This window comes from Pistacia vera, unplaced genomic scaffold, assembly GCF_008641045.1.
Source record: "Pistacia vera cultivar Batoury unplaced genomic scaffold, PisVer_v2 Contig570, whole genome shotgun sequence".
Taxonomy (NCBI): Eukaryota; Viridiplantae; Streptophyta; class Magnoliopsida; order Sapindales; family Anacardiaceae; genus Pistacia; species Pistacia vera.
In genome coordinates, this window is record NW_022196413.1 from 2,214,083 (window position 1) to 2,235,331 (window position 21,249).

The 21,249-nt window shown below is 34.6% G+C and overlaps 3 protein-coding genes and 1 pseudogene across 3 annotated transcripts; 2 read left to right on the top strand and 2 right to left on the bottom strand.

The window, feature by feature from the left end:
- The first annotated feature begins 2,987 nt into the window (after window positions 1–2,987).
- Window positions 2,988–9,264, top strand: LOC116108966 (annotated as a pseudogene).
- Window positions 9,265–10,396: 1,132 nt separating this feature from the next.
- LOC116108887 (probable folate-biopterin transporter 8, chloroplastic) lies at window positions 10,397–13,623 on the top strand. Its single transcript, XM_031395127.1, has 2 exons — window positions 10,397–11,213; window positions 12,188–13,623. The coding sequence occupies exons 1-2, from the start codon at window positions 10,694–10,696 to the stop codon at window positions 13,339–13,341; spliced, it is 1,674 nt and encodes a 557-aa protein (XP_031250987.1). The 5' UTR covers window positions 10,397–10,693; the 3' UTR covers window positions 13,342–13,623.
- A 4,141-nt stretch (window positions 13,624–17,764) lies between these two features.
- On the bottom strand, window positions 17,765–19,985 carry LOC116108967. Its single transcript, XM_031395203.1, has 4 exons — window positions 19,958–19,985; window positions 18,955–19,092; window positions 18,375–18,812; window positions 17,765–18,249 (listed from the first exon to the last, which is right to left on the bottom strand). The coding sequence occupies exons 1-4, from the start codon at window positions 19,983–19,985 to the stop codon at window positions 17,765–17,767; spliced, it is 1,089 nt and encodes a 362-aa protein (XP_031251063.1).
- A 20-nt stretch (window positions 19,986–20,005) lies between these two features.
- Window positions 20,006–20,674, bottom strand: LOC116108968 (secreted RxLR effector protein 161-like). Its single transcript, XM_031395204.1, has one exon. It carries the CDS (start codon window positions 20,672–20,674, stop codon window positions 20,006–20,008), a length of 669 nt encoding a protein of 222 aa, XP_031251064.1.
- Window positions 20,675–21,249: the final 575 nt, after the last annotated feature.

Sequence of the window (21,249 nt, forward strand, 5' to 3'; positions counted from 1 at the left end):
GGGTTTGTCGGTGAAGTATTTAATGAAAATTGAATACAAGGATAGGAGGTTTTAAAGTATTAGAAGACAATATTTATGATTTATTATTTTAACCATATTAATGTGTTTTCTTCTTAAAATGTTTTAAATGTTAATAAATGAATGCATGACAAAAATACAACTGTTGTTCTATGCATTTTTGGCTACCTAGCAATTAATTCATGATCTATAAAAAATTATACATTTTTTAACTTTGTCTCATAATAAACTTGAATCATGAGTTTATCCAAGGCAAACATTCTCTATTCTGGCTTTGTCAATCTCCATCTCCATGGGCTTAGCTTCAAACACTAGCTCCTTCGGCAGATATAAACAGGAGGCTTATCAGATTAAAATTCAAGGTTCATATAATCAATGGATTTCTAAGTAACAGGAAACCTCTTATCATTCACTGTTATTCTAGAGACGATGATCTCGGAGAACATACCCTTTGGATGAATGATTCGTTTAATTTTCATTTTCGTGTTTCTTTAATTAGGTTTACTCACTTTTGGTGTTTCTTTCAATGGGACTCCCATTATAAGAGAATGGAAGTTTTCCAGCTTGATGATGAATATAACTTATGTTTTGATACTGCTAATTGTTATTGGTTTGTTGATGAGGATGGATTCTTTTTAAGCGCAGATAATGCTACATGGTATCATAGAAACGATTGGAATCCATAATATGTACTTAGTTGTTCAAATAAATTAAAGAAGTTTCTTAATAAAAGTTATTGACTAGCCAGTTTGTTTGATGGTATTTTTTTATTTTTTTAATGGTATTTTCACTTTGTTGTCTCATGTTTAAAATTTTATAGTATATATAAATATAATAAGATGCAAATGTCTTGAATATTCAAACCCTAAGTTTATGAAGGTTTAGAGTTGTTGAATCTGAAATTATGTTACTAGAAAAAACGATTAAAAAAAAATCATACACATTAAATAACAAAACCCCAATTTTAGTACACAATTAAATGATTTGCTAAATTTGTGTTATATATAGTATAACCTCTATAAATTAATAACATTGGGACCACATAAATTCCATTAATTAAAAGAGATATTAATTAATCGATAAATTAATAATTTATTAATTTATAGCGTGTATTTACACGAATGCACACTTAATCAACTAAAAATTCATTGTATTTTAAAAATCTAATCAATTGAATATGAATTAATCCAGTAAATATACATTAAAGCTTTAATTTAAATTTATTGTGCTTATGTACTTGATTAAATAACATTCTTTGTATATAATAAATTCATTGTATTTATATACTTAACTAAATAATATTTATTGTATATAATTGCCTTAATTTAATTGAATGTTTTCAACAAAAAATTAAGCCCCTATTTAAAAGAAGCATTAGGTGGCATATGGTTAAGCTACGAGTTCATCGGTGGAAGTATTTAGTGAAAATTTAATACAAGGATAGGGGGTTTTAAAGTACTTAGAAGACAATATTTATTATTTATTATTTTAACCATATTTAATGTGTTTTCTTCTTAAAATGTTTTAAATGTTAATAAATGAATGCATAACAAAAATAACAACTGTTTGTCTTCTTATGCATTTTTGGCTACCTAGCAATTAATTCATGACTATAAATAATTATACATTTTTTTTACTTTGTCTCATAATGAACTTGAATCATGAGTTTATCCAAGGCAAACATTCTTCTTATTTTGGCTTTGTCAATCTCCATCTCCATGGGCATAGCTCAAACGCTAGCTCCTTTGACAGATATAAACAGGAGACTTATCAAATTAAAATTCAAGGTTTACATAATCAATGGATTTCTAAGTAATAGGAAACCTCTTATCATTCACTGCTATTCTAAAGACGATGATTTCGGAGAACATACCCTTTGGATGAATAATTCGTTTAATTTTCATTTTCGTGTTTCTTTAATTAGGTTTACTCATTTTTTGTGTTTCTTTCAATGGGACTCCCATTATAAGAGAATGAAAGTTTTTCAACTTGATGATGAATATAACTTATGTTTTGATACTGCTAATTGTTATTGATTTGTTGATGAGGATGGATTCTTTTTAAGTGCAGATAATGCTACATGTTATCATAGAAACGACTGGAATTCATAATATGTACTTAGTTATTCAAATAAATTAAAGAAGTTTCTTAATAAAAGTTATTGACTAGCCAGCTGCTTGTTTGATGGTATTTTTTTTTTTTTTTTAATGATATTTTCACTTTGTTGTCTCATGTTTAAAATTTTATATTATATATAAATATAATAAGATGCAAATGTCTTGAAAATTCAAACCCTAAGTTTATGAAGTTTTAGAGTTGTTGAATATGAAATTATGTTACTAGAAAAAACGATTTTAAAAAATTCATACACATTATGAAGGTTTAGAGTTGTTGAATCTGAAATTATATTAGCAGAAAAACAATTAAAAAAAAAATCATACACATTAAATTGCAAAACCCTAAAATGATTTGCTAAATTTGTGTTATATATAGTATAACCTCTATAAATTAATAACCTTGAGACCATATAAATTCTATTAATTAAAAGATGTATTAATTAATCGATAAATTAATTTATAGAGCGTATTTACTATTAGACAAACATATATTTAATCAACTAAAAATTCATTATATTTTACCAATCTAATTAATTGAATATGTATTAATCCACTAAATATATATTAAAGCATTAACTTAAATTCATTGTACTTTTGTACTTAATTAAATAATATTAATTGTATATAATAAATTCATTGTACTTATGTACTTAATTAAATAATATCCATTGTATATAATTACATTAATTTAATTAAATGTATTCAACAAAAAATATGCATGCATAATTTAATTGAATTAAATGTATTCATTATATTTGATATCTTTAATCGTATTAAATGTGTTCAACGAATTAGATTAAAAATAATCTTTACATAAACAAATGCAAATTCTTATTATATTTCATAATTACAATGGCTTCTCATCTAAAAAGTGTTAAAAAAATCAACCATGACAGATGAGATACGCAAAGCATTATGCGAGTATAGTAAAGAGCATCCCACATGCGCTCAAAAAGATTGCAGCAATGGGTTTCTGAAAAATTTCACTTGAAAGTTAGTCAAGGTACAATTAATATCAATTACACTCAAGCGATCGTCAGAGTATCTTTTGGTTGACTTACAAAACGGTCGTCATGCTAAGCGGCACAAACCATCAAAATTTCCAGACATGGAGAAGGCTGTTTATGAGTGGTTTCTTCAATACCAAGATCGTGTGAATGTAACAGTAGAGCTAATCTTTGAAAAGGTAAGAGAGACTATGAAAATTGTTGACGCTTGATTTTGGACGCCAACGACTCGCACGTGGGAAACGCTGAGCTGACTCAGGAGATACACGTGATGGATCCATCAGATTTGAATATGGAGCTGAGATTATATATTTTGCAGAAAAAATAAATAAAAGATTGGCAAGAGGGGTTTTTATAGTGGTTCGGATGCTCAACAAGCGACTCCTACATCCACTATTATTTTATTGATCTCTGACTATTTCTGTGATTTTGGCCGTAAGGCATACAAAGATGAAGAAAATATAGTGTTTTTACAGAGAGAGAATGAAATGAAGTTCAAATCTCAGCCCGGCCTCCAGCCTCTCTTCTTCCGGAAGAGAAATGCCCATTTATTCACCCAAACACTCAATGCAATGAGTGTTTTGCAAGTTGCCTTGACACATGGAAGGCTCTCGTCCATTCATCTCTTGAAAGGAGATAAAGTTAGTGAGAATATCTTTGGAGATATGGGCTTAGCAGCTGGTACAAGAAGACATTAATTGTGCTGACATAGGCTTGACTTTTGAGGCATAACAGAAGCCCCCCAGTTTTTGAAGTGCGTAATCGCGCTTCAGAAATTAAGTCTTTGATCTGACTGGCTGCGGTCTCGAACTGAAGAGCTCGAACTGAAATCTGTTAGGAAGACGATCAGAAATCTGTTAGGAAAACGACTTGAAATCTGTTAGGAGCGACCAGAAATCTGTTAGGAGCGACCAGAAATCTATTAGGAAAACGACCAGAAATCTGTTAGGAGCGACCAGAAATCTATTAAGAGCTCGAACTGAAATCTGTTAGGAAAACGACCAGAAATCTGTTAGGAAAACGACCTGAAAGGTCATAACGAGCTCAATCTGAGCAAAATGAGCTCAACTTGAGAGCAAAACGACCTCAACCTGAGAGGTCAAAACGAGCTCAAAAAGCAAAACGACCTCAATTTTAGAGGTCAAAACGAGCTCAATCTGAGCAAAACGAGCTCAACTTGAGAGCAAAACGACCTCGACCTGAGAGGTCAAAACGAGCTCAAAAAACAAAACGACCTTAATTTTAGAGGTCAAAACGACCTCTCCTCGACCTGAGAGGTCAAAACGACCTGAATGAGCAAAAAGACCTCAACTTGAGAGGTCAAAACAAGCTCAATGAGCAAAACGACCTCGACCTGAAAGGTCAAAATGAGCTCAAAAAGTAAAACGACCTCAATTTGAGAGGTCAAAACGAGCTCAATGAGCAGAACGACCTCAATCTGAGAGGTCAAAACGAGTTCAATGAGCAAAACGACCTCAATTTTAGAGGTCAAAACGACCTGAATGAGCAAAACGACCTCAACTTGAGAGGTCAAAATGAGCTCAATGAGCAAAACGATCTCAATTTTAGAGGTCAAAACGACCTCTCCTCAACTTGAGAGGTCAAAACGAGGTCGACCTGAAAAGGTCATGACGAGCTCGACCTGAGAGATCATAACGAGCTCTACCTAAGAGCACAAGAGATCAACGATCTCAGCGTGTGATCAGCGATCTGAACACGCGATTTGATGCTAAAGATCCGCGATCTAAAGCTGAGGATCAGGATGGCATGGGCGTGCGATCTGCGATCTGGCCACGCAATCAGAGAACTCTGATGCGTGCGATCTGCGATCTGGCCACGCGATTGGAGAATTCTGATGCGCGATCGAAGAATTCTAACGCGTGCGATCTACGATCTGGCCACACGATCGGAGAACTCTGACGCGGGTTTGAGACCTGAGCACGCCATCAAGGAACTCGGATGCAGGTTCGAGAATCGGACCTGCATGGGCCACCAAACTGTTGACGCTTGATTTTGGACGCCAACGACTCGCATGTGGGAAACGCTGAGCTGACTCAGGAGACACTCGTGATGGATCCATGAGATTTGAATATGGAGCTGAGATTATATATTTTGCAGAAAAAATAAATAAAAGATTGGCAAGAGGGGTTTTTATAGTGGTTCAGATGCTCAACAAGCGACTCCTATATCCACTGTTATTTTATTGATCTCTGACTATTTCTATGATATTGGCCATAAGGCATACAAAGATGAAGAAAATATAGTGTTTTTACAGAGAGAGAATGAAATGAAGTTCAAATCTTAGCCCGGCCTCCAGCCTCTCTTCATCCGGAAGAGAAATGCCCATTTATTCACCCAAACACTCAATGCAATGAGTGTTTTGCAATTTGCCTTGACACATGGAAGGCTCTCGTCCATTCATCTCTTGAAAGGAGATAAAGTTGGTGAGAATATCTTTGGAGATATGGGCTTAGCAGCTGGTACAAGAAAACATTAATTGTGCTGACATAGGCTTGACTTTTGAAGCATAACAAAAATATTAAACCCTGAAGAGACTTCAGAATTCAATTTTATTGGCTTGAGAAGTTCAAGTTAAGACATAGTATTATCATTTCGTCCTTTTGGGGAATATGGATTAGTTGATACAGAAGACATGGAGAAGAAATTGGAGTCCATAAGGGAAAAAATAGATTAGTTCGCCATGAAAGATGTTTTCAATATGGATGAAACATGGTTGTTTTATAGGTTGCAAATCATTCTCTAATACTTTTGACAAGTGTCAAATTCCAGCAATAACTCAAGAACAATATGTTGCTCTAAAAATCCCTTAGGATTCTATTGTCCAATGGATCCGTGAAGGATATTCTCATGTGTACTTTGGATTATCGGAAAGTATATATGCAAAACTACGTTGCTTCAAGAATATGTAAACATGAACAACTTGACTTGTCAATATCGTGCCAACAAAAGATCGTGGATGATTGGGGTGCCTTTTGAGGAATATGTTCGGTGGCTTGACGAAAGAATGTGTGGGAGAAAAATCATCTTGGTGATAGATAATTGTCCAGCCCATCCAAAAAATATTGAAGGATTACAAAATGTTGAGCTATTTCTTTTGCCACCCAACATGACATCAAAAATCCAACCTTGTGATGCGGGGATAATAAGAGCTTTCAAGATACATTATTGCAGACGATTTTACCTTAGAATTTTGGAGGGCTATGAACTGGAGGAAACCAATCCATAAAAAATAACTGTTTTGGATGCAATCAGTCTTGCAGTCTCAGCTTGGACAATAAATGTTCAGGCAAAGACAATAACAAATTGTTTTCGACATTGCAAAATTCGTTCTATGGAAGAAATAGCCTCAGAGAACTTAAATGAATCTTTAGATGAAGAAGGCATTCTTGAACTTGAGACAATAATCAAAGATTTGGGTTATTGTGATAGAATTGATGTAAATTACCTCTTGGATTACTCTGGTGAAAATGATGCAAGTTCAGAGGTTTCAAGTTTAGAAGAAATTGTTGCTAACGTGATTGAAAATCCTGCTATTGACAAAGCTGAGGATGATACAATAGCTTTAGCCTGCTAGGCACAAGTAAGCATTCAAAGTATCAACAACACTTCATAATTTTTTATTGCAATTCGAGAATTTAATCCCAAAACTTCTAGATACGATAAGAAAAATTAGAGATGAAATCCAACAAGATTTAAATTTCAAGAAAAAAAAAAGTAACAGTAGAATCATGTTTTATTAAAATATCATAATCAATTAGCAAATTATTTATTTATGATATGAATAGAACCATAGAGTTATGTAAGGTTTTCCAAAAAATTATTAATTTATCAAAATTATTAATTTAACCTATTAGCCCAAGTCGGGACTGTAAGAAATTATTATATAATAAAAGTTATTAATTTATCGAATAGTAATTTATAGAGCCTATATTGTAATATGATGTTTCTAATTTCTTAAAGAATGCAGTCAATTCTGTAACAACTTTTGGGTTGGGTATAATTAAAAACAATAAGTGGTATGAATAGTCTTGATAAATAGCTCTGCTTGGTTAATATTGCAAAAGTGGAAGTCATTGATTAGTTACGGCAATCTTTGTTTGTTTAGTGTGTTTGACAAGTCTTGAAATGTTGCCCTTTAAGCTTCTAACTGTTTTTATGTATTGGGTTTTCAACTCATTATCTTTTTTAAAATTTCAGATGGATTATATAAATTCTTCTCACCCAGGTTTTATTAGAGGAGCAAAGCTGTTGTGCATGTACTATGTTTCAGGCAAAGAAAGAATAGAAAATTAGAGCAAATCTATTATAATGATTTTTTGGATATTTTAGATAGTTTTGTATACTTTTAATAGGCTTGTATTTGGCTTAATTATTATTATTTTGAATATTTTCAATAGATACTATACTTATAATCCAATCTCATAAAATTTCTCTTATAACACCGACGTGACAGTTCGCAATAGGTTCCGTTTGTTCACTATGGGTCTCACTTACTCATTTATAAACTGACCAATTGCGAGTTGACATATCAGGATTGTGAGAAAAAGTTTGTAAGATTGGATTGTGAGCCAATTTTTATCCATTTTCAATAGTTTTGTAAGTTGTAATGTGATCTTGCTAAAGAATCAACCGAAAATACACTCCGGACTCTTGGAAGATTGGATCTCGCCACAAATCTTGCCGGAAAAGGCCAGATCTACGTCTGGCCTTTTTCGGCCTCGACGGCCAGATCTGGCCTTTTCCGGAGGATCTGGCAGGAAAATGTCAGATCGACGTGTTACGACACAGATCCGAGGGATCTGTGTCGTAACGCGATTTTTCGGCCAAATTCCGACCTCGACGGCCAGATCTGGCCGTAGATCTAGCCTTTTCTGGCAAGATCAACCACAGATCTTGCCGTAAAATGCCAGATCTATGCGTTAGGGCACAGATCCGACGGGTCTGTGTCGTAACGCAATTTTCCAGCCAGATTCCGGCGGTGGTGGCCGGAATCTGGCACTATGAGTGGCGGAGGTGTTTTTGTTATTTTATAAAAAATTTATATATTGGGGTATTTAGTCAAATTAGCAAACCTATGGGGTTTTTTAGACATTTTTAAATTTATAAAAAACTAAAATATTAAATTTAAGGGCATTTTAGTCTTTTCACTATTATCAAACGAAAATAATTAACAGAACATGACGGAAGGTACCTATTTGTCGATTCAAAACCTTTTGGGTATCAACTTATCGTTTCGGCAAATATTAGGTATGCGTAAGTCGTTCGGCCTGTTTTTTTTTAATTAATTAAAATGCGTTTGTTCATAACTCTAATTTACATTTGATTGATCTATAATATTTCAACACTTGCTAGTGTTTTTGTTAAAATTTGGCAAGATTTTACGCAATCATTCTGCAGAATTAGATAGTCAACTGACAACTGCCCTTTATTATCCAGAATTTTCTTTATTTTACAGCTAGCAATTACTTACTTTTAAGTTTCTAGTTAGCTGTTAGCTTGTATATAAACCTGTACTAAACCACAAGCAAATGTAAGAAAGTAATATATATTTCTTCCCATTATTTTTTTCATGGTATCAAAGCGCTACGCTCTTGGGAAGTATCTTCTTTATTTTCCTTTTTAACCTCAAATGACGAACACTACTTCTAAAATAGAAACCTATGTTACTATTGATCTTTGCGATCCCTTTCATCTCCATTCCGCTGATCATCCAGGAATTAGTTTGGTCACCAAACATTTGAATGGTGATAATTACACATCTTGGAGCCGATCAATGGGCATTGCTCTAAGTGCGAAAAACAAAACAGGTTTCGTTAACGATTCAATCAAGAAACCACCACCAACTGATGAAAAATATGCCCTATGGAAAAGATGCAACGATATGATATTATCCTAGATCCTTAATTCTATTGATTCTAAGATCAGTATAAGCGTGTTTTTATACAGAATCAACAGCAAAAGTTTCGGCTGATCTAAAGGAGAGACTTTCTCAAAACAATGCTCCTAGAATCTTTCAGATTGAGAGGGACATTGCTTCTTTACATCAAGGGACCATGTTCGTGGCAACATATCACTCCAATTTGAAGGGCTTAATAGGATGAACTCTCATCGTCATCTTACAATGATCAACCTGTTTGTACATGTGGAGCAGTTAAGAAAAGTGAAGAACGAGAACAAAGAGGGAAGGTAGTGCAATTTCTTATGGGTTTAAATGATTCATATTCTGCTATACGTGGTCTATTCCATGATTCTCCAAGAAGAAAAACAACGTGATCTTGTTGTGTCTAGAGAAGTTTTGTTGGCAGGTACGCAAAGGATCAACAATGGTGGCAATTCATTCAACAAAGAGAAAGGAAAGTTGCATTGCAGCCACTGCAACGGAAATAACCATACGGTCGATAGGTGTTTTCATCTACATGGCTTCCCTCCTAGTCACAAATTTCACAAGAAGGTATTATTAATATTTTTGATAATCTGAATTCTGAATCCATATAATTCTGCAGATGTGTAACTGTAGTTTTTAGGTGTTAGAAGATAAGCAACCATATACTTAGATATCCAGCTTAAAACTATAAAATTTGATGTTAAGTTAAATGAATATGGGTAGACAGCCTTAGAAATTACACAATCATTCCATATGTTATGTTCTATTCAACCCATGTTCATGTGCATTTGCACCCACCATTAAGTATGGTGATTGGGGAAGATGGAAAGTATCTCAAGTTTCTATTTATTTAAAAAATAATAATTGGCAATTGGATGAAAGATCCTAATCCCTGTCTTCATCTTCAGATAAATCTCCGGAAGAAAATTATAAATTAAATGAATTTAATTAACGGTTTACATTAGAATTCTGTTTATGAAAAACAAAAATCAAACATCACGTGTGTTGTGTACAAATCAGTCAAAAGTGATATAATTACCAAACAGATGGTGAACATCACATCATCATCATACCGCGTGCATAACAAACGCGCGTGTGAAAGACTATTCCTCCGATCTCCGCTGTCCCGTTACAAACTAGAACCGTTGGCCGTACAGAAGAATCCAAGTCTTGTCATAATCAGATTGCAATCGGCCCCACTAAACCCATAAATTTGTGTCCGAAAATCCCCGAATCAGGAGCGCGTGTTCCCAATTCCTTGTACACAGTGGAGCCCCCAAAATCCCCTATAAAGAGTACAAAAACAAGTAAACAACGACAACTGACCTCGAATCGAAACAGCAAAATTTTCTTTCCAGCTTCAGCTGGAACCCTCTGATTCTCTCTCTCAAATTTTCTCTGTAAATCTTGAATCTTAGATTCTTATTTCTTAATAAATTTTATTCTTTCCCTCAACTTTTGCCTAATAACAAAACCCTCCGATACATTCTTCCAGACTTCTCTCTTCTCTCTTCTCTATTCTCCTACCTTCTTCTTCTTGCCCTTCTTTCACCGAATCTCTTGGAGGGTTTTGTCCTTTTTCTCATTTTTCTTCCTCTGCATACTCTGAACTCAAGTTTCAACCTTTTGTTCTTTTTGTCTAAGCCATGAATTACCCGCTCATTTGTAACAATAACTCTTTTAGTACAATCAGTCCGAAGGTTCCAAGAGTCCGAGATTTCAATGTCAAGCCTATGTTTTGTACTTCTTTTCACAGCAATAACCCCAGTAGCAACACCGTTAACAGAGGTTTCAAGCTGCCCTTGATTGATAAAACTAGGCCTGTGTTGAGTCCCAACATAGTGAGAACAGGGTCAGGTGAAGTTTCTGTGAGGGAAAGCAAGAGGGGGAAGGGAGAGAAAGATGTTAAGAGAGGGTTTGGGGAAGTGGGAATTAGGCAGATGTTGGTTTTGTGTGGTTTGGGGTATTGGGTGCAAGGTTTCAGGTGTTTTCCATGGCTGGCTCTCAACTTTCACATGGCTCATAACCTTAACTTGCATCCTTCAACTTTGCAGCTTGTGCAGTATTCTGGAAATCTTCCCATGGTGGCCAAACCTCTTTATGGGATTCTCTCTGATGCTCTTTATATTGGCGGTGCTCATAGAATTCCTTATATTTGCATTGGAGGTTAGTTTCTTAATTGCATTTCATTGTTTCTTTCTATTCTTTAATTGTGTTCATCCTCAAAAGATTTCATTAACAAGTTTCACCATGCTAATCTTTTTTTTTTTTTTTTAATTTATTTAAATTTGTTTTGTTAGAGCTTAATTTTATTCTGTAATTTAGTTTAGGTGGGAGTGTAGGAGAGATGTACAAGTGGTTTGTATAGTCTGGCATGGCCTTTTTTATTCCTGTCTTTGGTTTTGGTTTTGGTTTTTGGTTCCTTTCCCTGTTTTGGCTATGTCTAAGATTCGGTTTGTCTTAGTTCCAACTGCACACTTGTGGAAATGAAAAGTAAAGGTAGCTGATTTTTGTTTCTTTCCCCCGATAACAGATTCTTGTCAATTTCATAAGTTTGCTTATAAAATTGTCTTACTTTACTGAAGCTTCAAGTTTCAAACCTAGCTTAACATTTAAACAAACTTTATGGATTGTATTATTTTTCTATAATCATGCTTTACTCACAGAGTAAAACATTTTGACTACTTTTGGTTTATAGTATTAAATTCAAGTAATTTAAGTTAGATTAAGGAATTATGTTAAGATCTCTGAATCTTTCTTCGCTCAGCATATCCCTTTTTGATTGAAAATCGAGTATTCACCATTCAATGAATTTTGATTTAGTGAATTTCGTTTTTACATGAGCAATCAAGTCTAACATATTTCAGAGTGGTGATAGTTTATAAGTATCATGTAATTGTGCTTAGTTGAAAATCTCATGATCTTAAAAGTCGTTGGTTAAGGGTAGGAGTAGAAGGAATATGTTACCTTCTTGTGATTTGTGAGGATAAAAGGAGATTAGGGACTGATTTTCTTCAATAATATAAAGCTTGCCTCGAGACGTTTTTGCAAAACCAAGAAGTATGGTTGTAATTGAAAAAGTGTTTGTTTCTGTATCAATAAGTAATAAAGGATTCTCATTGAAATGAAAAACTTCTCAGTCCTCTTGCAGATCCTGTCTTGGGGGCCATTGGCATTAGTTCCTGTTGTTGGTAAAGCTCTTCCAACCCTCATGGCATGTGTCCTTCTCAGTAATCTTGGAGCATCCATTGAAGAAGTTGCAAAAGATGCTGTTGTAGCAGAGTATGGCCAAAAACACAGAATGGTTGGTCTCCAGTCTTATGCCTTTATGGCTGCAGCTGCTGGTGGAATTCTAGGCAACTTACTAGGTGGATATATCTTACCCAAAGTGCCACCTACAACCATGTTCCTCATGTTTGGTGTTCTGTTATCTGTTCAACTTACAATCTCATTATCCGTAAAAGAGGGATCTCTTGGTTTGGCTCAACCATCTCATTATGATGTTCCAAGAAAATCAATTTCAGAAAGCATTAAGAAACAGATATCCAATCTGGTTATGGCAATTAGTGAGGAAAGCATATCCCGTCCTCTTACGTGGCTTGTAGCATCTGTTGCCATGGTCCCTATTTTGTCAGGCTCAATCTTTTGCTATCAAACTCAATGTCTTAATCTTGATCCTTCAGTAATTGGGATGTCACGAGTGATTGGCCAGTTGACACTTCTGACATTGACTGTACTATATGACCGGTACTGGAAGAAGGTTTCCCTGAGAAAATTGATTGGGATAGTGCAGATTTCGTATGCTTTTTCCCTCCTTCTTGACTTCATTTTAGTGAGACAGATCAATCTTCAATTAGGAATTCCAAATGAGGTGTTTGCCCTTTGTTTCTCTGGTTTAGCAGAAACTCTTGCACAGTTTAAGCTCCTCCCCTTTTCAATGCTATTGGCAAGTTTATGCCCACAGGGTTGTGAAGGCTCACTCACTTCTTTTTCAGCTTCAACATTGTGTCTATCATCAATTGCCAGTGGGTTTTTGGGTATTGGATTGGCTTCTCTGATTGGAATAACATCTCAAGATTACTCAAGTTTGCCTGTGGGTATCTTAATACAGTTTCTTGCGGCCCTGGTTCCATTACTATGGATTCATCATGTTCCCATGTCCCAACCTCTTGTTGAGAAGGTAGGAAAGAAAGGTATGAGTAAACGAACTCGAAAAAATAGAAGAGTTGGAAAAGTTGTGCTGGATTCAGTATATGTTTACCGCCGTGAAAGAGAATCTGGGGCACAGAAATGAACAATTACTTATGGTTCTGCATCAAGTTTTGAGAACAAAGACCAGAACAGAAGAATCTTATGGGTCTTCTGATCCTCGTTTCTGGTCATCTATCTTGAATTGATCATCTGTAGTAGCTCTGAGGTCACAGTTCTGGTCACAAGTTCAAGATAATCTTGTTTAAGCCACAGCTCACAGCCTCACAGTGACCTGTATGCCAAAAGTTTCGTGGTCTTGAAAAAAGGCGATTAGACTCCAATGAAGAGGAGTATTTTTGTTTTTGCCGCGGTTCATATCATAACTTCAGAGTTTTGAGGCTGAAGCTCAAGGTTTTCATATATCATATCAAGTTGTTCATTCTGTAAACTCAGGCAGCAACTCGGCTAATGGATGATGATCATGAAGAAATAGCAGCTAGATTGTCTGCTCTTTCTCAATTGTACAAAGTTGATGAAATGAGTTGAAGTTTTGTTCAGGTCTTTGGTGTATACCTTTGAATATCAGCTTAATGAGCACTTCAATGCACTTGTACTTAACAGGGAATCCCAATAGATTTTGTTGGTGCTTGTATTAAAAACAAAAAGTAGACAACAATTAAAATCAAAGAAAAGGAAATGAGAGCCAAGAAATTCATTCAAGTCAAACTCTTTCCCTATTTCCTTCAGCTCCATTAAGATTGCATTTGTTCCTCTAAGAATCTTGTTTAAGTTAAATTGTTTGCTTGATATATGAAAAGTTACCTCTCTTCTTGTGGTCGGATGGCAAACTTTTTAGAAATGAGGGTTAGTTATACCCAGAAGTCAGGGGATATGTTCGAGTCACAAGAGAGGTATTTATCACATTTGTGTAATTATCTTGATTTATTAGACTTGTAAAGTGTTCCATAGTCCGATTAGATAAGCTCTAATGTGGGCAAAAGAAAACACTTTCTTAAACCGAAAAGTCCAACTTCTTTTTTCTGATAAATTATAATTGAAAATTTTCCTTTTTAAAATCTGGTAACAGTTAGTATCAGGTGCTTTCAATTGTGCTAAACCACTTTAAAATACACAAGTGATTCTCATGAGAAAAGTATCACTTGTGTATTTTAAATTGGTTTAGCACAATTCTTACCTTGCGGAGTGTATTTCACAAAGATGTTGAAGAATGCAAAGCTACAGCAGAGGATTACTTTCAACACAAGGACTTTGCTGCAGCAATCAGTCATTTTAAAGCTAGACATTTTAGTGTTGCCATCAAGCTGCAACTATGCTTTGGCGTACTATACGCACAAGCTGGCATTGTCTAATAATAAGTTTTATGTAATATTGGGTGTTAATAAAGATTAAATCAAAGAAGTAGACCCGGATAAATGTTCTTCTATTGCGGCTGAGGGATCCTTTTCTGATACTATCAAAAGAAACAAGTATGACCAAGAGCTTCTTATTATCTACAACAAGACATCCTCATCCTTCACAAGGAGCCGCCACATACTAAGTCTTTGATTTATAGTCTTTCAACTTCTCTTATTGATGTAGAATTGTTCATAATCACCTTATAACAATCTCATTGTAATTGTAATTTTTTATTCCTTCATGTATAATCTTAACATCGGTAATTTTTTTTTTTTTTATTCAATTATGTATATTTTGCATCCATTAATTTGTTTTTGGTTGTATGATATTATTGTCAACTTATAAAACTATTTACATTAAAAAATTTGAAACATGTGTCTAAAAGTCGAAAAGAAAGTATTCTCATCAACTGATTAGATCTCATATCAATTACCTAATAGATTGACTAATGTGTAAACATTAACACCACCAATTGAGATGTGCAAGATGTTAAAGTTTTAGGTTGTCTCTTCTGGAATTGGGTGTTTGGGATATTTTTGGCTCGTTTTGTTTAGCTGTTTTCTTGTAATACGATTCTTCATACAAATTCCCAACCCTAAGTCTTGTGTCCCACCTAAATTGACCCAAAACTGAAAATTTATTAAGATAAAAATTGTTGTTGAGTTAAAAAAAATCAGAAGAATTCATTAAAAGAGACTAACCTCTGGTGCAAAGGGTGAAAATTTGTTGTTTGGAGAGTTAAATCAGCCATATTAGGAAGTCATGTACAGCTACTGAGAGAATTGGAATAGAAATTACAAATATGAGATTAGGGGTGAGCGGTTCCGGGTACCCTGCACTTTTTCGGGGAACCGGAACCGCACAGTACAGGTTCTTCAATTCAAGGAACCGGAACCTAAAATGCAGGTTCCGGTTCCTTTCCAGGGTACCCTGTAAAAAATCAATTACCCCCCTATTAGTTTAAAAAATAACAAAAACACCTTATAAGTTTATAAATACACCCCTAACAAATTTTCGTTATTCATTCATTTGTGTCCAATGTAACTCATAACCTGTAATCTCTAAGCAACNCCCGAAAAAAATGTCAGTTATTTTGCAGCTAAAGCCTTCTAGGATTTGCACTAAAGATACGAGATTATGTTACAGAGGAAAATAATCTATCTTTTTCTCAAACCTTGGCAGAAAAATTAGAGCTTAAGAAACAAAATGGCCTTATTCTGTCTTGCTCTTAGGTTTACTTTAACAAATAAAACAAAAGTGAATCAACGACGAGATAATAGCTAGGTGCATCAAAGAATTTAGATAATCCAAGTGTCTGATTAAACATTGGTTTTGGATAAGCACTTTGGACAAAAGAGCAGCAGAGCCTCAAAGAGACTTCAACCCAAAAACAAATGTCTTTGATTAATTACTTAACAGACCAGAAAAATTTCAAGACGCTTCAAGCAAACCCATTTCATTTCTTTGGTCAGCTTCTCAGAAACATTCACAAAAACAAGAACTGGTTCAGATTATAAAGCAGAAATTTCAGATTTCTCCCCCAAATATTCAAGTGAAATTCACCAGAACAACATTAAATCTCAACTGGGCTCTTTAGAAACAAACCAAAAAGGCAAAAAAACAAATAAGAAATTAACACATGCATGCCACTGAAGAACGAAAGAAAGAGAGGGAAAGTACCTGAATGAGCTGAACTTGAAGTTGATAAATCATAAAATAATAGGAGAAGAAATTACAAGGAAGAAGGTAGTTGAGTTTCGGTTATAAGACAATAAAATAGAGAGAGAATAAGAAACAAAGATGCGCATGTGTCACGAATCTTCTCCATTCACTGTGCGCATATTCTTTTTATCAAATCAAAATTCGCCATTAAGACTATTTGTGTTCACCCAAACGTTGACTATTTTACCACTCTTGTCTGAACTTTGACTTTTCAAAACCTTTATTAGATTGCTATAGATGGTTGCACTAATCATAAGTTAGGATTTTATTAGGAGGATTTTAATTTATTTATCCATATTTTTTAACCACGTAATTTTATCTTATCTTTATCCTTGGAATTTAACACTTAATTATATCAATTATTTATACATCAGCATTTACATAAACTATAAAAAAATATTAATCTTTTTTATTATATGATTAATAGGATGTTGAAACATAAAATAATGTTATTTCTTAATATGTAAAATTGAATTAATCATTAGGTTGTTCTAAATTATTGATTTAATCTTACATATAATGAAGTAACGGCACTCATAATACTATAACTATTTTAGACTTAATAAAACATTTATATTCAAGATGATATATACAAAGTTTCAATGATGATATTATTTTTATTATTATTATATTTTTTAGGATGTTAATTTTATGATTGTAATGTATTAAATCAGAAAGTTAGAAAGCAAAAATAGTATATTATTTACTAAAATTAACTATTTTTACAAAAGATTTTTTAAAGTAATATTACATTCTATATGGAATTATTACATCGTTCTCTGAATCATTATTTCAATTATAAACGCCATATAAAAGGTCACATTACTAGGACCAAAATTTTAGAATATGCCTTAGAATATGACTTTTTCTTCTTGTTTTTTAGTTTGTTTACAACTGGAAAGTAGTAATTTAAATCGGGCCGTGCAAGATGTGGAGTTAGTTTTATGACCCAGAAATTTTCAGCCCAATTATGCTATGTTATATGGGCTTAATCTGGATCCAAAAAGCTAAAGGAAATGGTACTGACGTGTGACTTCCAACTGAATAAATCCTTTGAGTCTGGAAAGAAAGTTTAATTAGATTACTTCATAATTTTGACAGCATATATAGAAAGGTAATCCAATAGCAAAATGCAGAAAATGCAAACTTATATTATATACTCTGTTAGAACTAGTTATAATATGGAATCCACTGTACTGTTAACTTCACAAAGATTATTTGGATTAAGCTAGTAAAAGAAGAGATGGCTAGGACGAGAGAAAATGCTGGATAATCTTATTTTATACCGTCATTATAAAATAAATGACTGATTGTATCAGAAAAAAGAAGGAACTGAAGCAGGGCAGGTAGGGTGGTAGTAGCACAAGCTACTGAAGCAAATGGAATAGCTATTGATGAAAAGAAAAGTCATCAGCAAGAACAATGAAAAGAGTGGCTCCAAATGCTGCCATCATGGTGGCAATAGAGATAAAGAGGGTTGTGAGCCCTATTATCAATCTGTTTGGTAATGAGTGCATGAAACCTTCTTCTGCGTAGCGTGAAGTGAGAACGGACAAGAACATTAATATTGCAGTGGCAGAGCAGAATAGCGCCAATGTCTCTGATACTGCAAAAATAAGAAATGATACTTGATGTAGAAAAATAGGCTTGCCTGTAGGATTGTTATTGTCACTAGACACAGTGAAGGCCGCAGCAAACATCACAGTGGCAATAAGCATCGCAACAAGCATACATGAAGATGCAGTGTCTTTCATCCACTTTTCTCCCTCTCGCAGAAGTTTCTCATGCTTCTCCGAAAACAAGATATGAGGTGTTTTCCTGGCTGAATTTTTGGACTCTATATAAGATGGTTGGACAACCTTTTCAACTTCTTGTAATTCAAAGTAAATTATACCAAGATTCAAACCTAGAAACTAATGGTAATAACAGTAATAAACTCAATGGAGTAGAATCAAAATCAACAAAGTGCAAGGTTAGTAACTAAGCATTTATTAACCTTGAACCAATGCAACTCTCGTCGAAGTTGCAAAACTGCACCGGAATCTATTTTGAGTCGATCAGGAGGCGCTAGCTTTCCAGCCAGATGCAACATGTTATTCTTGTTATCTTTATAAGCTACTATCAGATCTTTATGAGCACCGATGGCATGTATGAGAGTAAAAGTACTTTCTTGTCGATGAACCATCGCAATATGAAATATGCTTTGACTGGGATCATCAACCTTCCAAATAAGTTCAGGACACATTCTAATCAGCACAGTTATGAACTCAACATTCCCTTTTTCCACAGCAGTAAACAACAAATGAGAAGGTTTCCTAATTAGTTCTCCAATTTTTGAGTTATCTAGAAACAACACTAGTTTCCAAAGTCGTTTCACCAATTCATAGGCTTGGAGATGTGTTAGCTTTCTTTTAAGGACTGCTCTTATACATGGCACTGACGTGACAAAGAACCATCACTTGGAGGTGTTTTTCTCAAAATTCATATAATCTAGTGTATAATAATCATGTAAAGAACAATCTGCTACTATAAGAAGAATGTTAAAACCATAAGAACGGCCAGTAATGGAGTTACTAACATGAGTAAATGCACCTCTGCCAAATTCCAAGCCGGCTCCCACTTACAAATGCCAAAGGTTTTTGAAGAATTGTCTCTCCATTTTCATCCCTAGCTATAGTTAATTCAGGATGATGCTGAATTAAGTTAAACGCCACATCTAACAAATTAACATGAGATTCTCATTAAAGTTTGTTCTTCAAAGAGATAAAGTGTTGCGACATTATCTTTAAACCAAACAGTGATTCAGATTTTACAAAACTAGAGAAAGATATCGAGAAGGAAAAGGGTAAGTTACGATAAAGGCCAGTGTTGATGACAACTAGAAGAAGTTCGATTCGATCTTCTTCTTTTAGATCAGTGTCCTTGGTAACTGTTGGGTTTCAATCAAACTCAAACCTAATCGATTTCACTATCAAACACACCTAACACACACAAAACATGAATCAACCAAGAAAGAAAATCAAGAACACATAAGATTTTACCGTGGTTCGTTTATCCCAATGGAATAAACTACGTTCATGTTGAGCTCCAAGTAATTTAGGGCTCTCTGCACTATAAGGATCAAGTTCTTTACAAATTACAAACCAAGCAACACCAATAACCCAAATCTCTCACTCGCACAAAAACCTTCAAAACAACCCATAATCGCAATAACAACACAACCTATACAAAGTGCCTCTACCAAAAGAACAACCTATTTCTTCTACCTACAGTTACCACCAATTGTGACCCGATTACACAATTTGAAGAAAAACTAAACTAAGAACCCTAGCACAGTCGAAGAACACGAGAGAGAGTGAATTTATTTGCTGTTTACTTTCCTTGAAACTCAACTTTATATAGGTTGACTCCTTGGACTGCTTTTCACCGTTAGATTAAGTTGGATTCAATGGCTGAGATTTGTCATTTAAAATAACCCCAAAATGGCAGCGTATAAGCCACTACAATGTGACACCGTTTAAAGCTTCAGTCAACAATCTCCACCTTCAAGCTTTGACACATCACTTGATCAAGAACCTTACCAGTGCAGTTCACCCACAAATCACCCATCATAGCTCGATTGCTGCAGCTCACTTAATATGCTGCAGGTTCAAGCAGTGCTTGAACTTGGCTGGAGAGCCCACCTTTGTTCCTATATCTGGAGGGTTGTCCTCTATTGACACCTTTTTCAGATTGATCACCCCTTTATCCACCAGCTCCCTCACAAAATGGTATTTGACATCAACATGTTTGGTCCTTTCATAGTAGATAGGATTCTTGCTCAAATGTATGGCACTTTGGCTGTCTAAATAGACAGTGACTGCACCCTCAAGTAGCTTAACTTCTGACAATAGCCCTTGAAGCCAGAGAGCTTCTTTGAAAACATCTGTCACAGCCACATACTCTGCCTCAGTTGTGGACAGAGCAACGATTGGCTGAAGTTGGGACTTCCAGCTTACATAGTTTCCTTCCAAGGTGAACAAGTATGTAGTGGTATATTTTCTTGAATCTTTGTCACTTGCAAAATCAAAATCTACAAAACCTACAAGATCAAGTGAGTCATATCTTTTTCCATATTCCAAGCCAACATGCAAAGAACTATTAATGTATCTAAGCAGCCATTTAAGAGCAAGCCAATGTTCAAAGCCAGGGTTTGACATGAATCTACTTAGGGAAATTGCAAAGGAAATGTCTGGTCTGGTGCTTATCATGACATACATGACTGACCCAATTACATTTGCATAAGGGATGTTTTCCATTTTAATTAAATCAGCATCAGTTTTGGGGCATTGTGATTTACTTAACATCAAATGTCCAGCCAAGGGTACAATCACTATTTTGGATCCTGCCATGCCAAATTTAGACAATAACTTTTACAAGTAAGACTTCTGATGGACTTTTAGCTTATGGTTATTTCTATTTCTATCTATGACGATGCCTAAAATCCGTTTTGCTCATCCTAAATCCTTCATATCAAATTCAAAGTTTAATCTTTTCTTTAGCTCTTCTATCCTAAGCTTAGAGTTGCAAATTGAAAACATGTCATTGACATATAGTAGCAAAAGTAAAGGCATGTCATTAGAGAGAGCATAGTAAAAACAACTATCATATTTACTTTTATTGAAGCCAATGCTAAGAATGAATGCATCAAAATGCTTATACCACTGCCTAGGGGACTATTTCAGTCCATATAATGATTTATGAAGAAGGCATATATGATTGGGTAGGTTCCTATCTACAAATCTACAAAACCAATGTGTTGTCTCATGTAAATCCTTTCTTCTAAGTTCCAATGCAAGAATGTAGTCTTAACATCAAGTTGTTCTAATTCTAA

What these genes read in the sequence shown, in the direction of transcription:
- LOC116108887 (XM_031395127.1), top strand. Translation starts at nt 10,694, where the DNA reads ATGAATTACCCGCTCATTTGTAACAATAACTCTTTTAGTACAATCAGT. An exon ending in TCCTTATATTTGCATTGGAG is followed by an intron (nt 11,214 to 12,187) that starts GTTAGTTTCTTA and finishes AAAACTTCTCAG; the next exon opens with TCCTCTTGCAGATCCTGTCT.
- LOC116108968 (XM_031395204.1), bottom strand. Translation starts at nt 20,674, where the DNA reads ATGGAAAACATCCCTTATGCAAATGTAATTGGGTCAGTCATGTATGTC.
- LOC116108967 (XM_031395203.1), bottom strand. Translation starts at nt 19,985, where the DNA reads ATGGGTGATTTGTGGGTGAACTGCACTG. An exon ending in TTTGTGGGTGAACTGCACTG is followed by an intron (nt 19,093 to 19,957) that starts GTAAGGTTCTTG and finishes TTAATTTGTTAG; the next exon opens with ATGTGGCGTTTAACTTAATT. An exon ending in GCAGAGGTGCATTTACTCAT is followed by an intron (nt 18,813 to 18,954) that starts GTTAGTAACTCC and finishes TTGTCACGTCAG; the next exon opens with TGCCATGTATAAGAGCAGTC.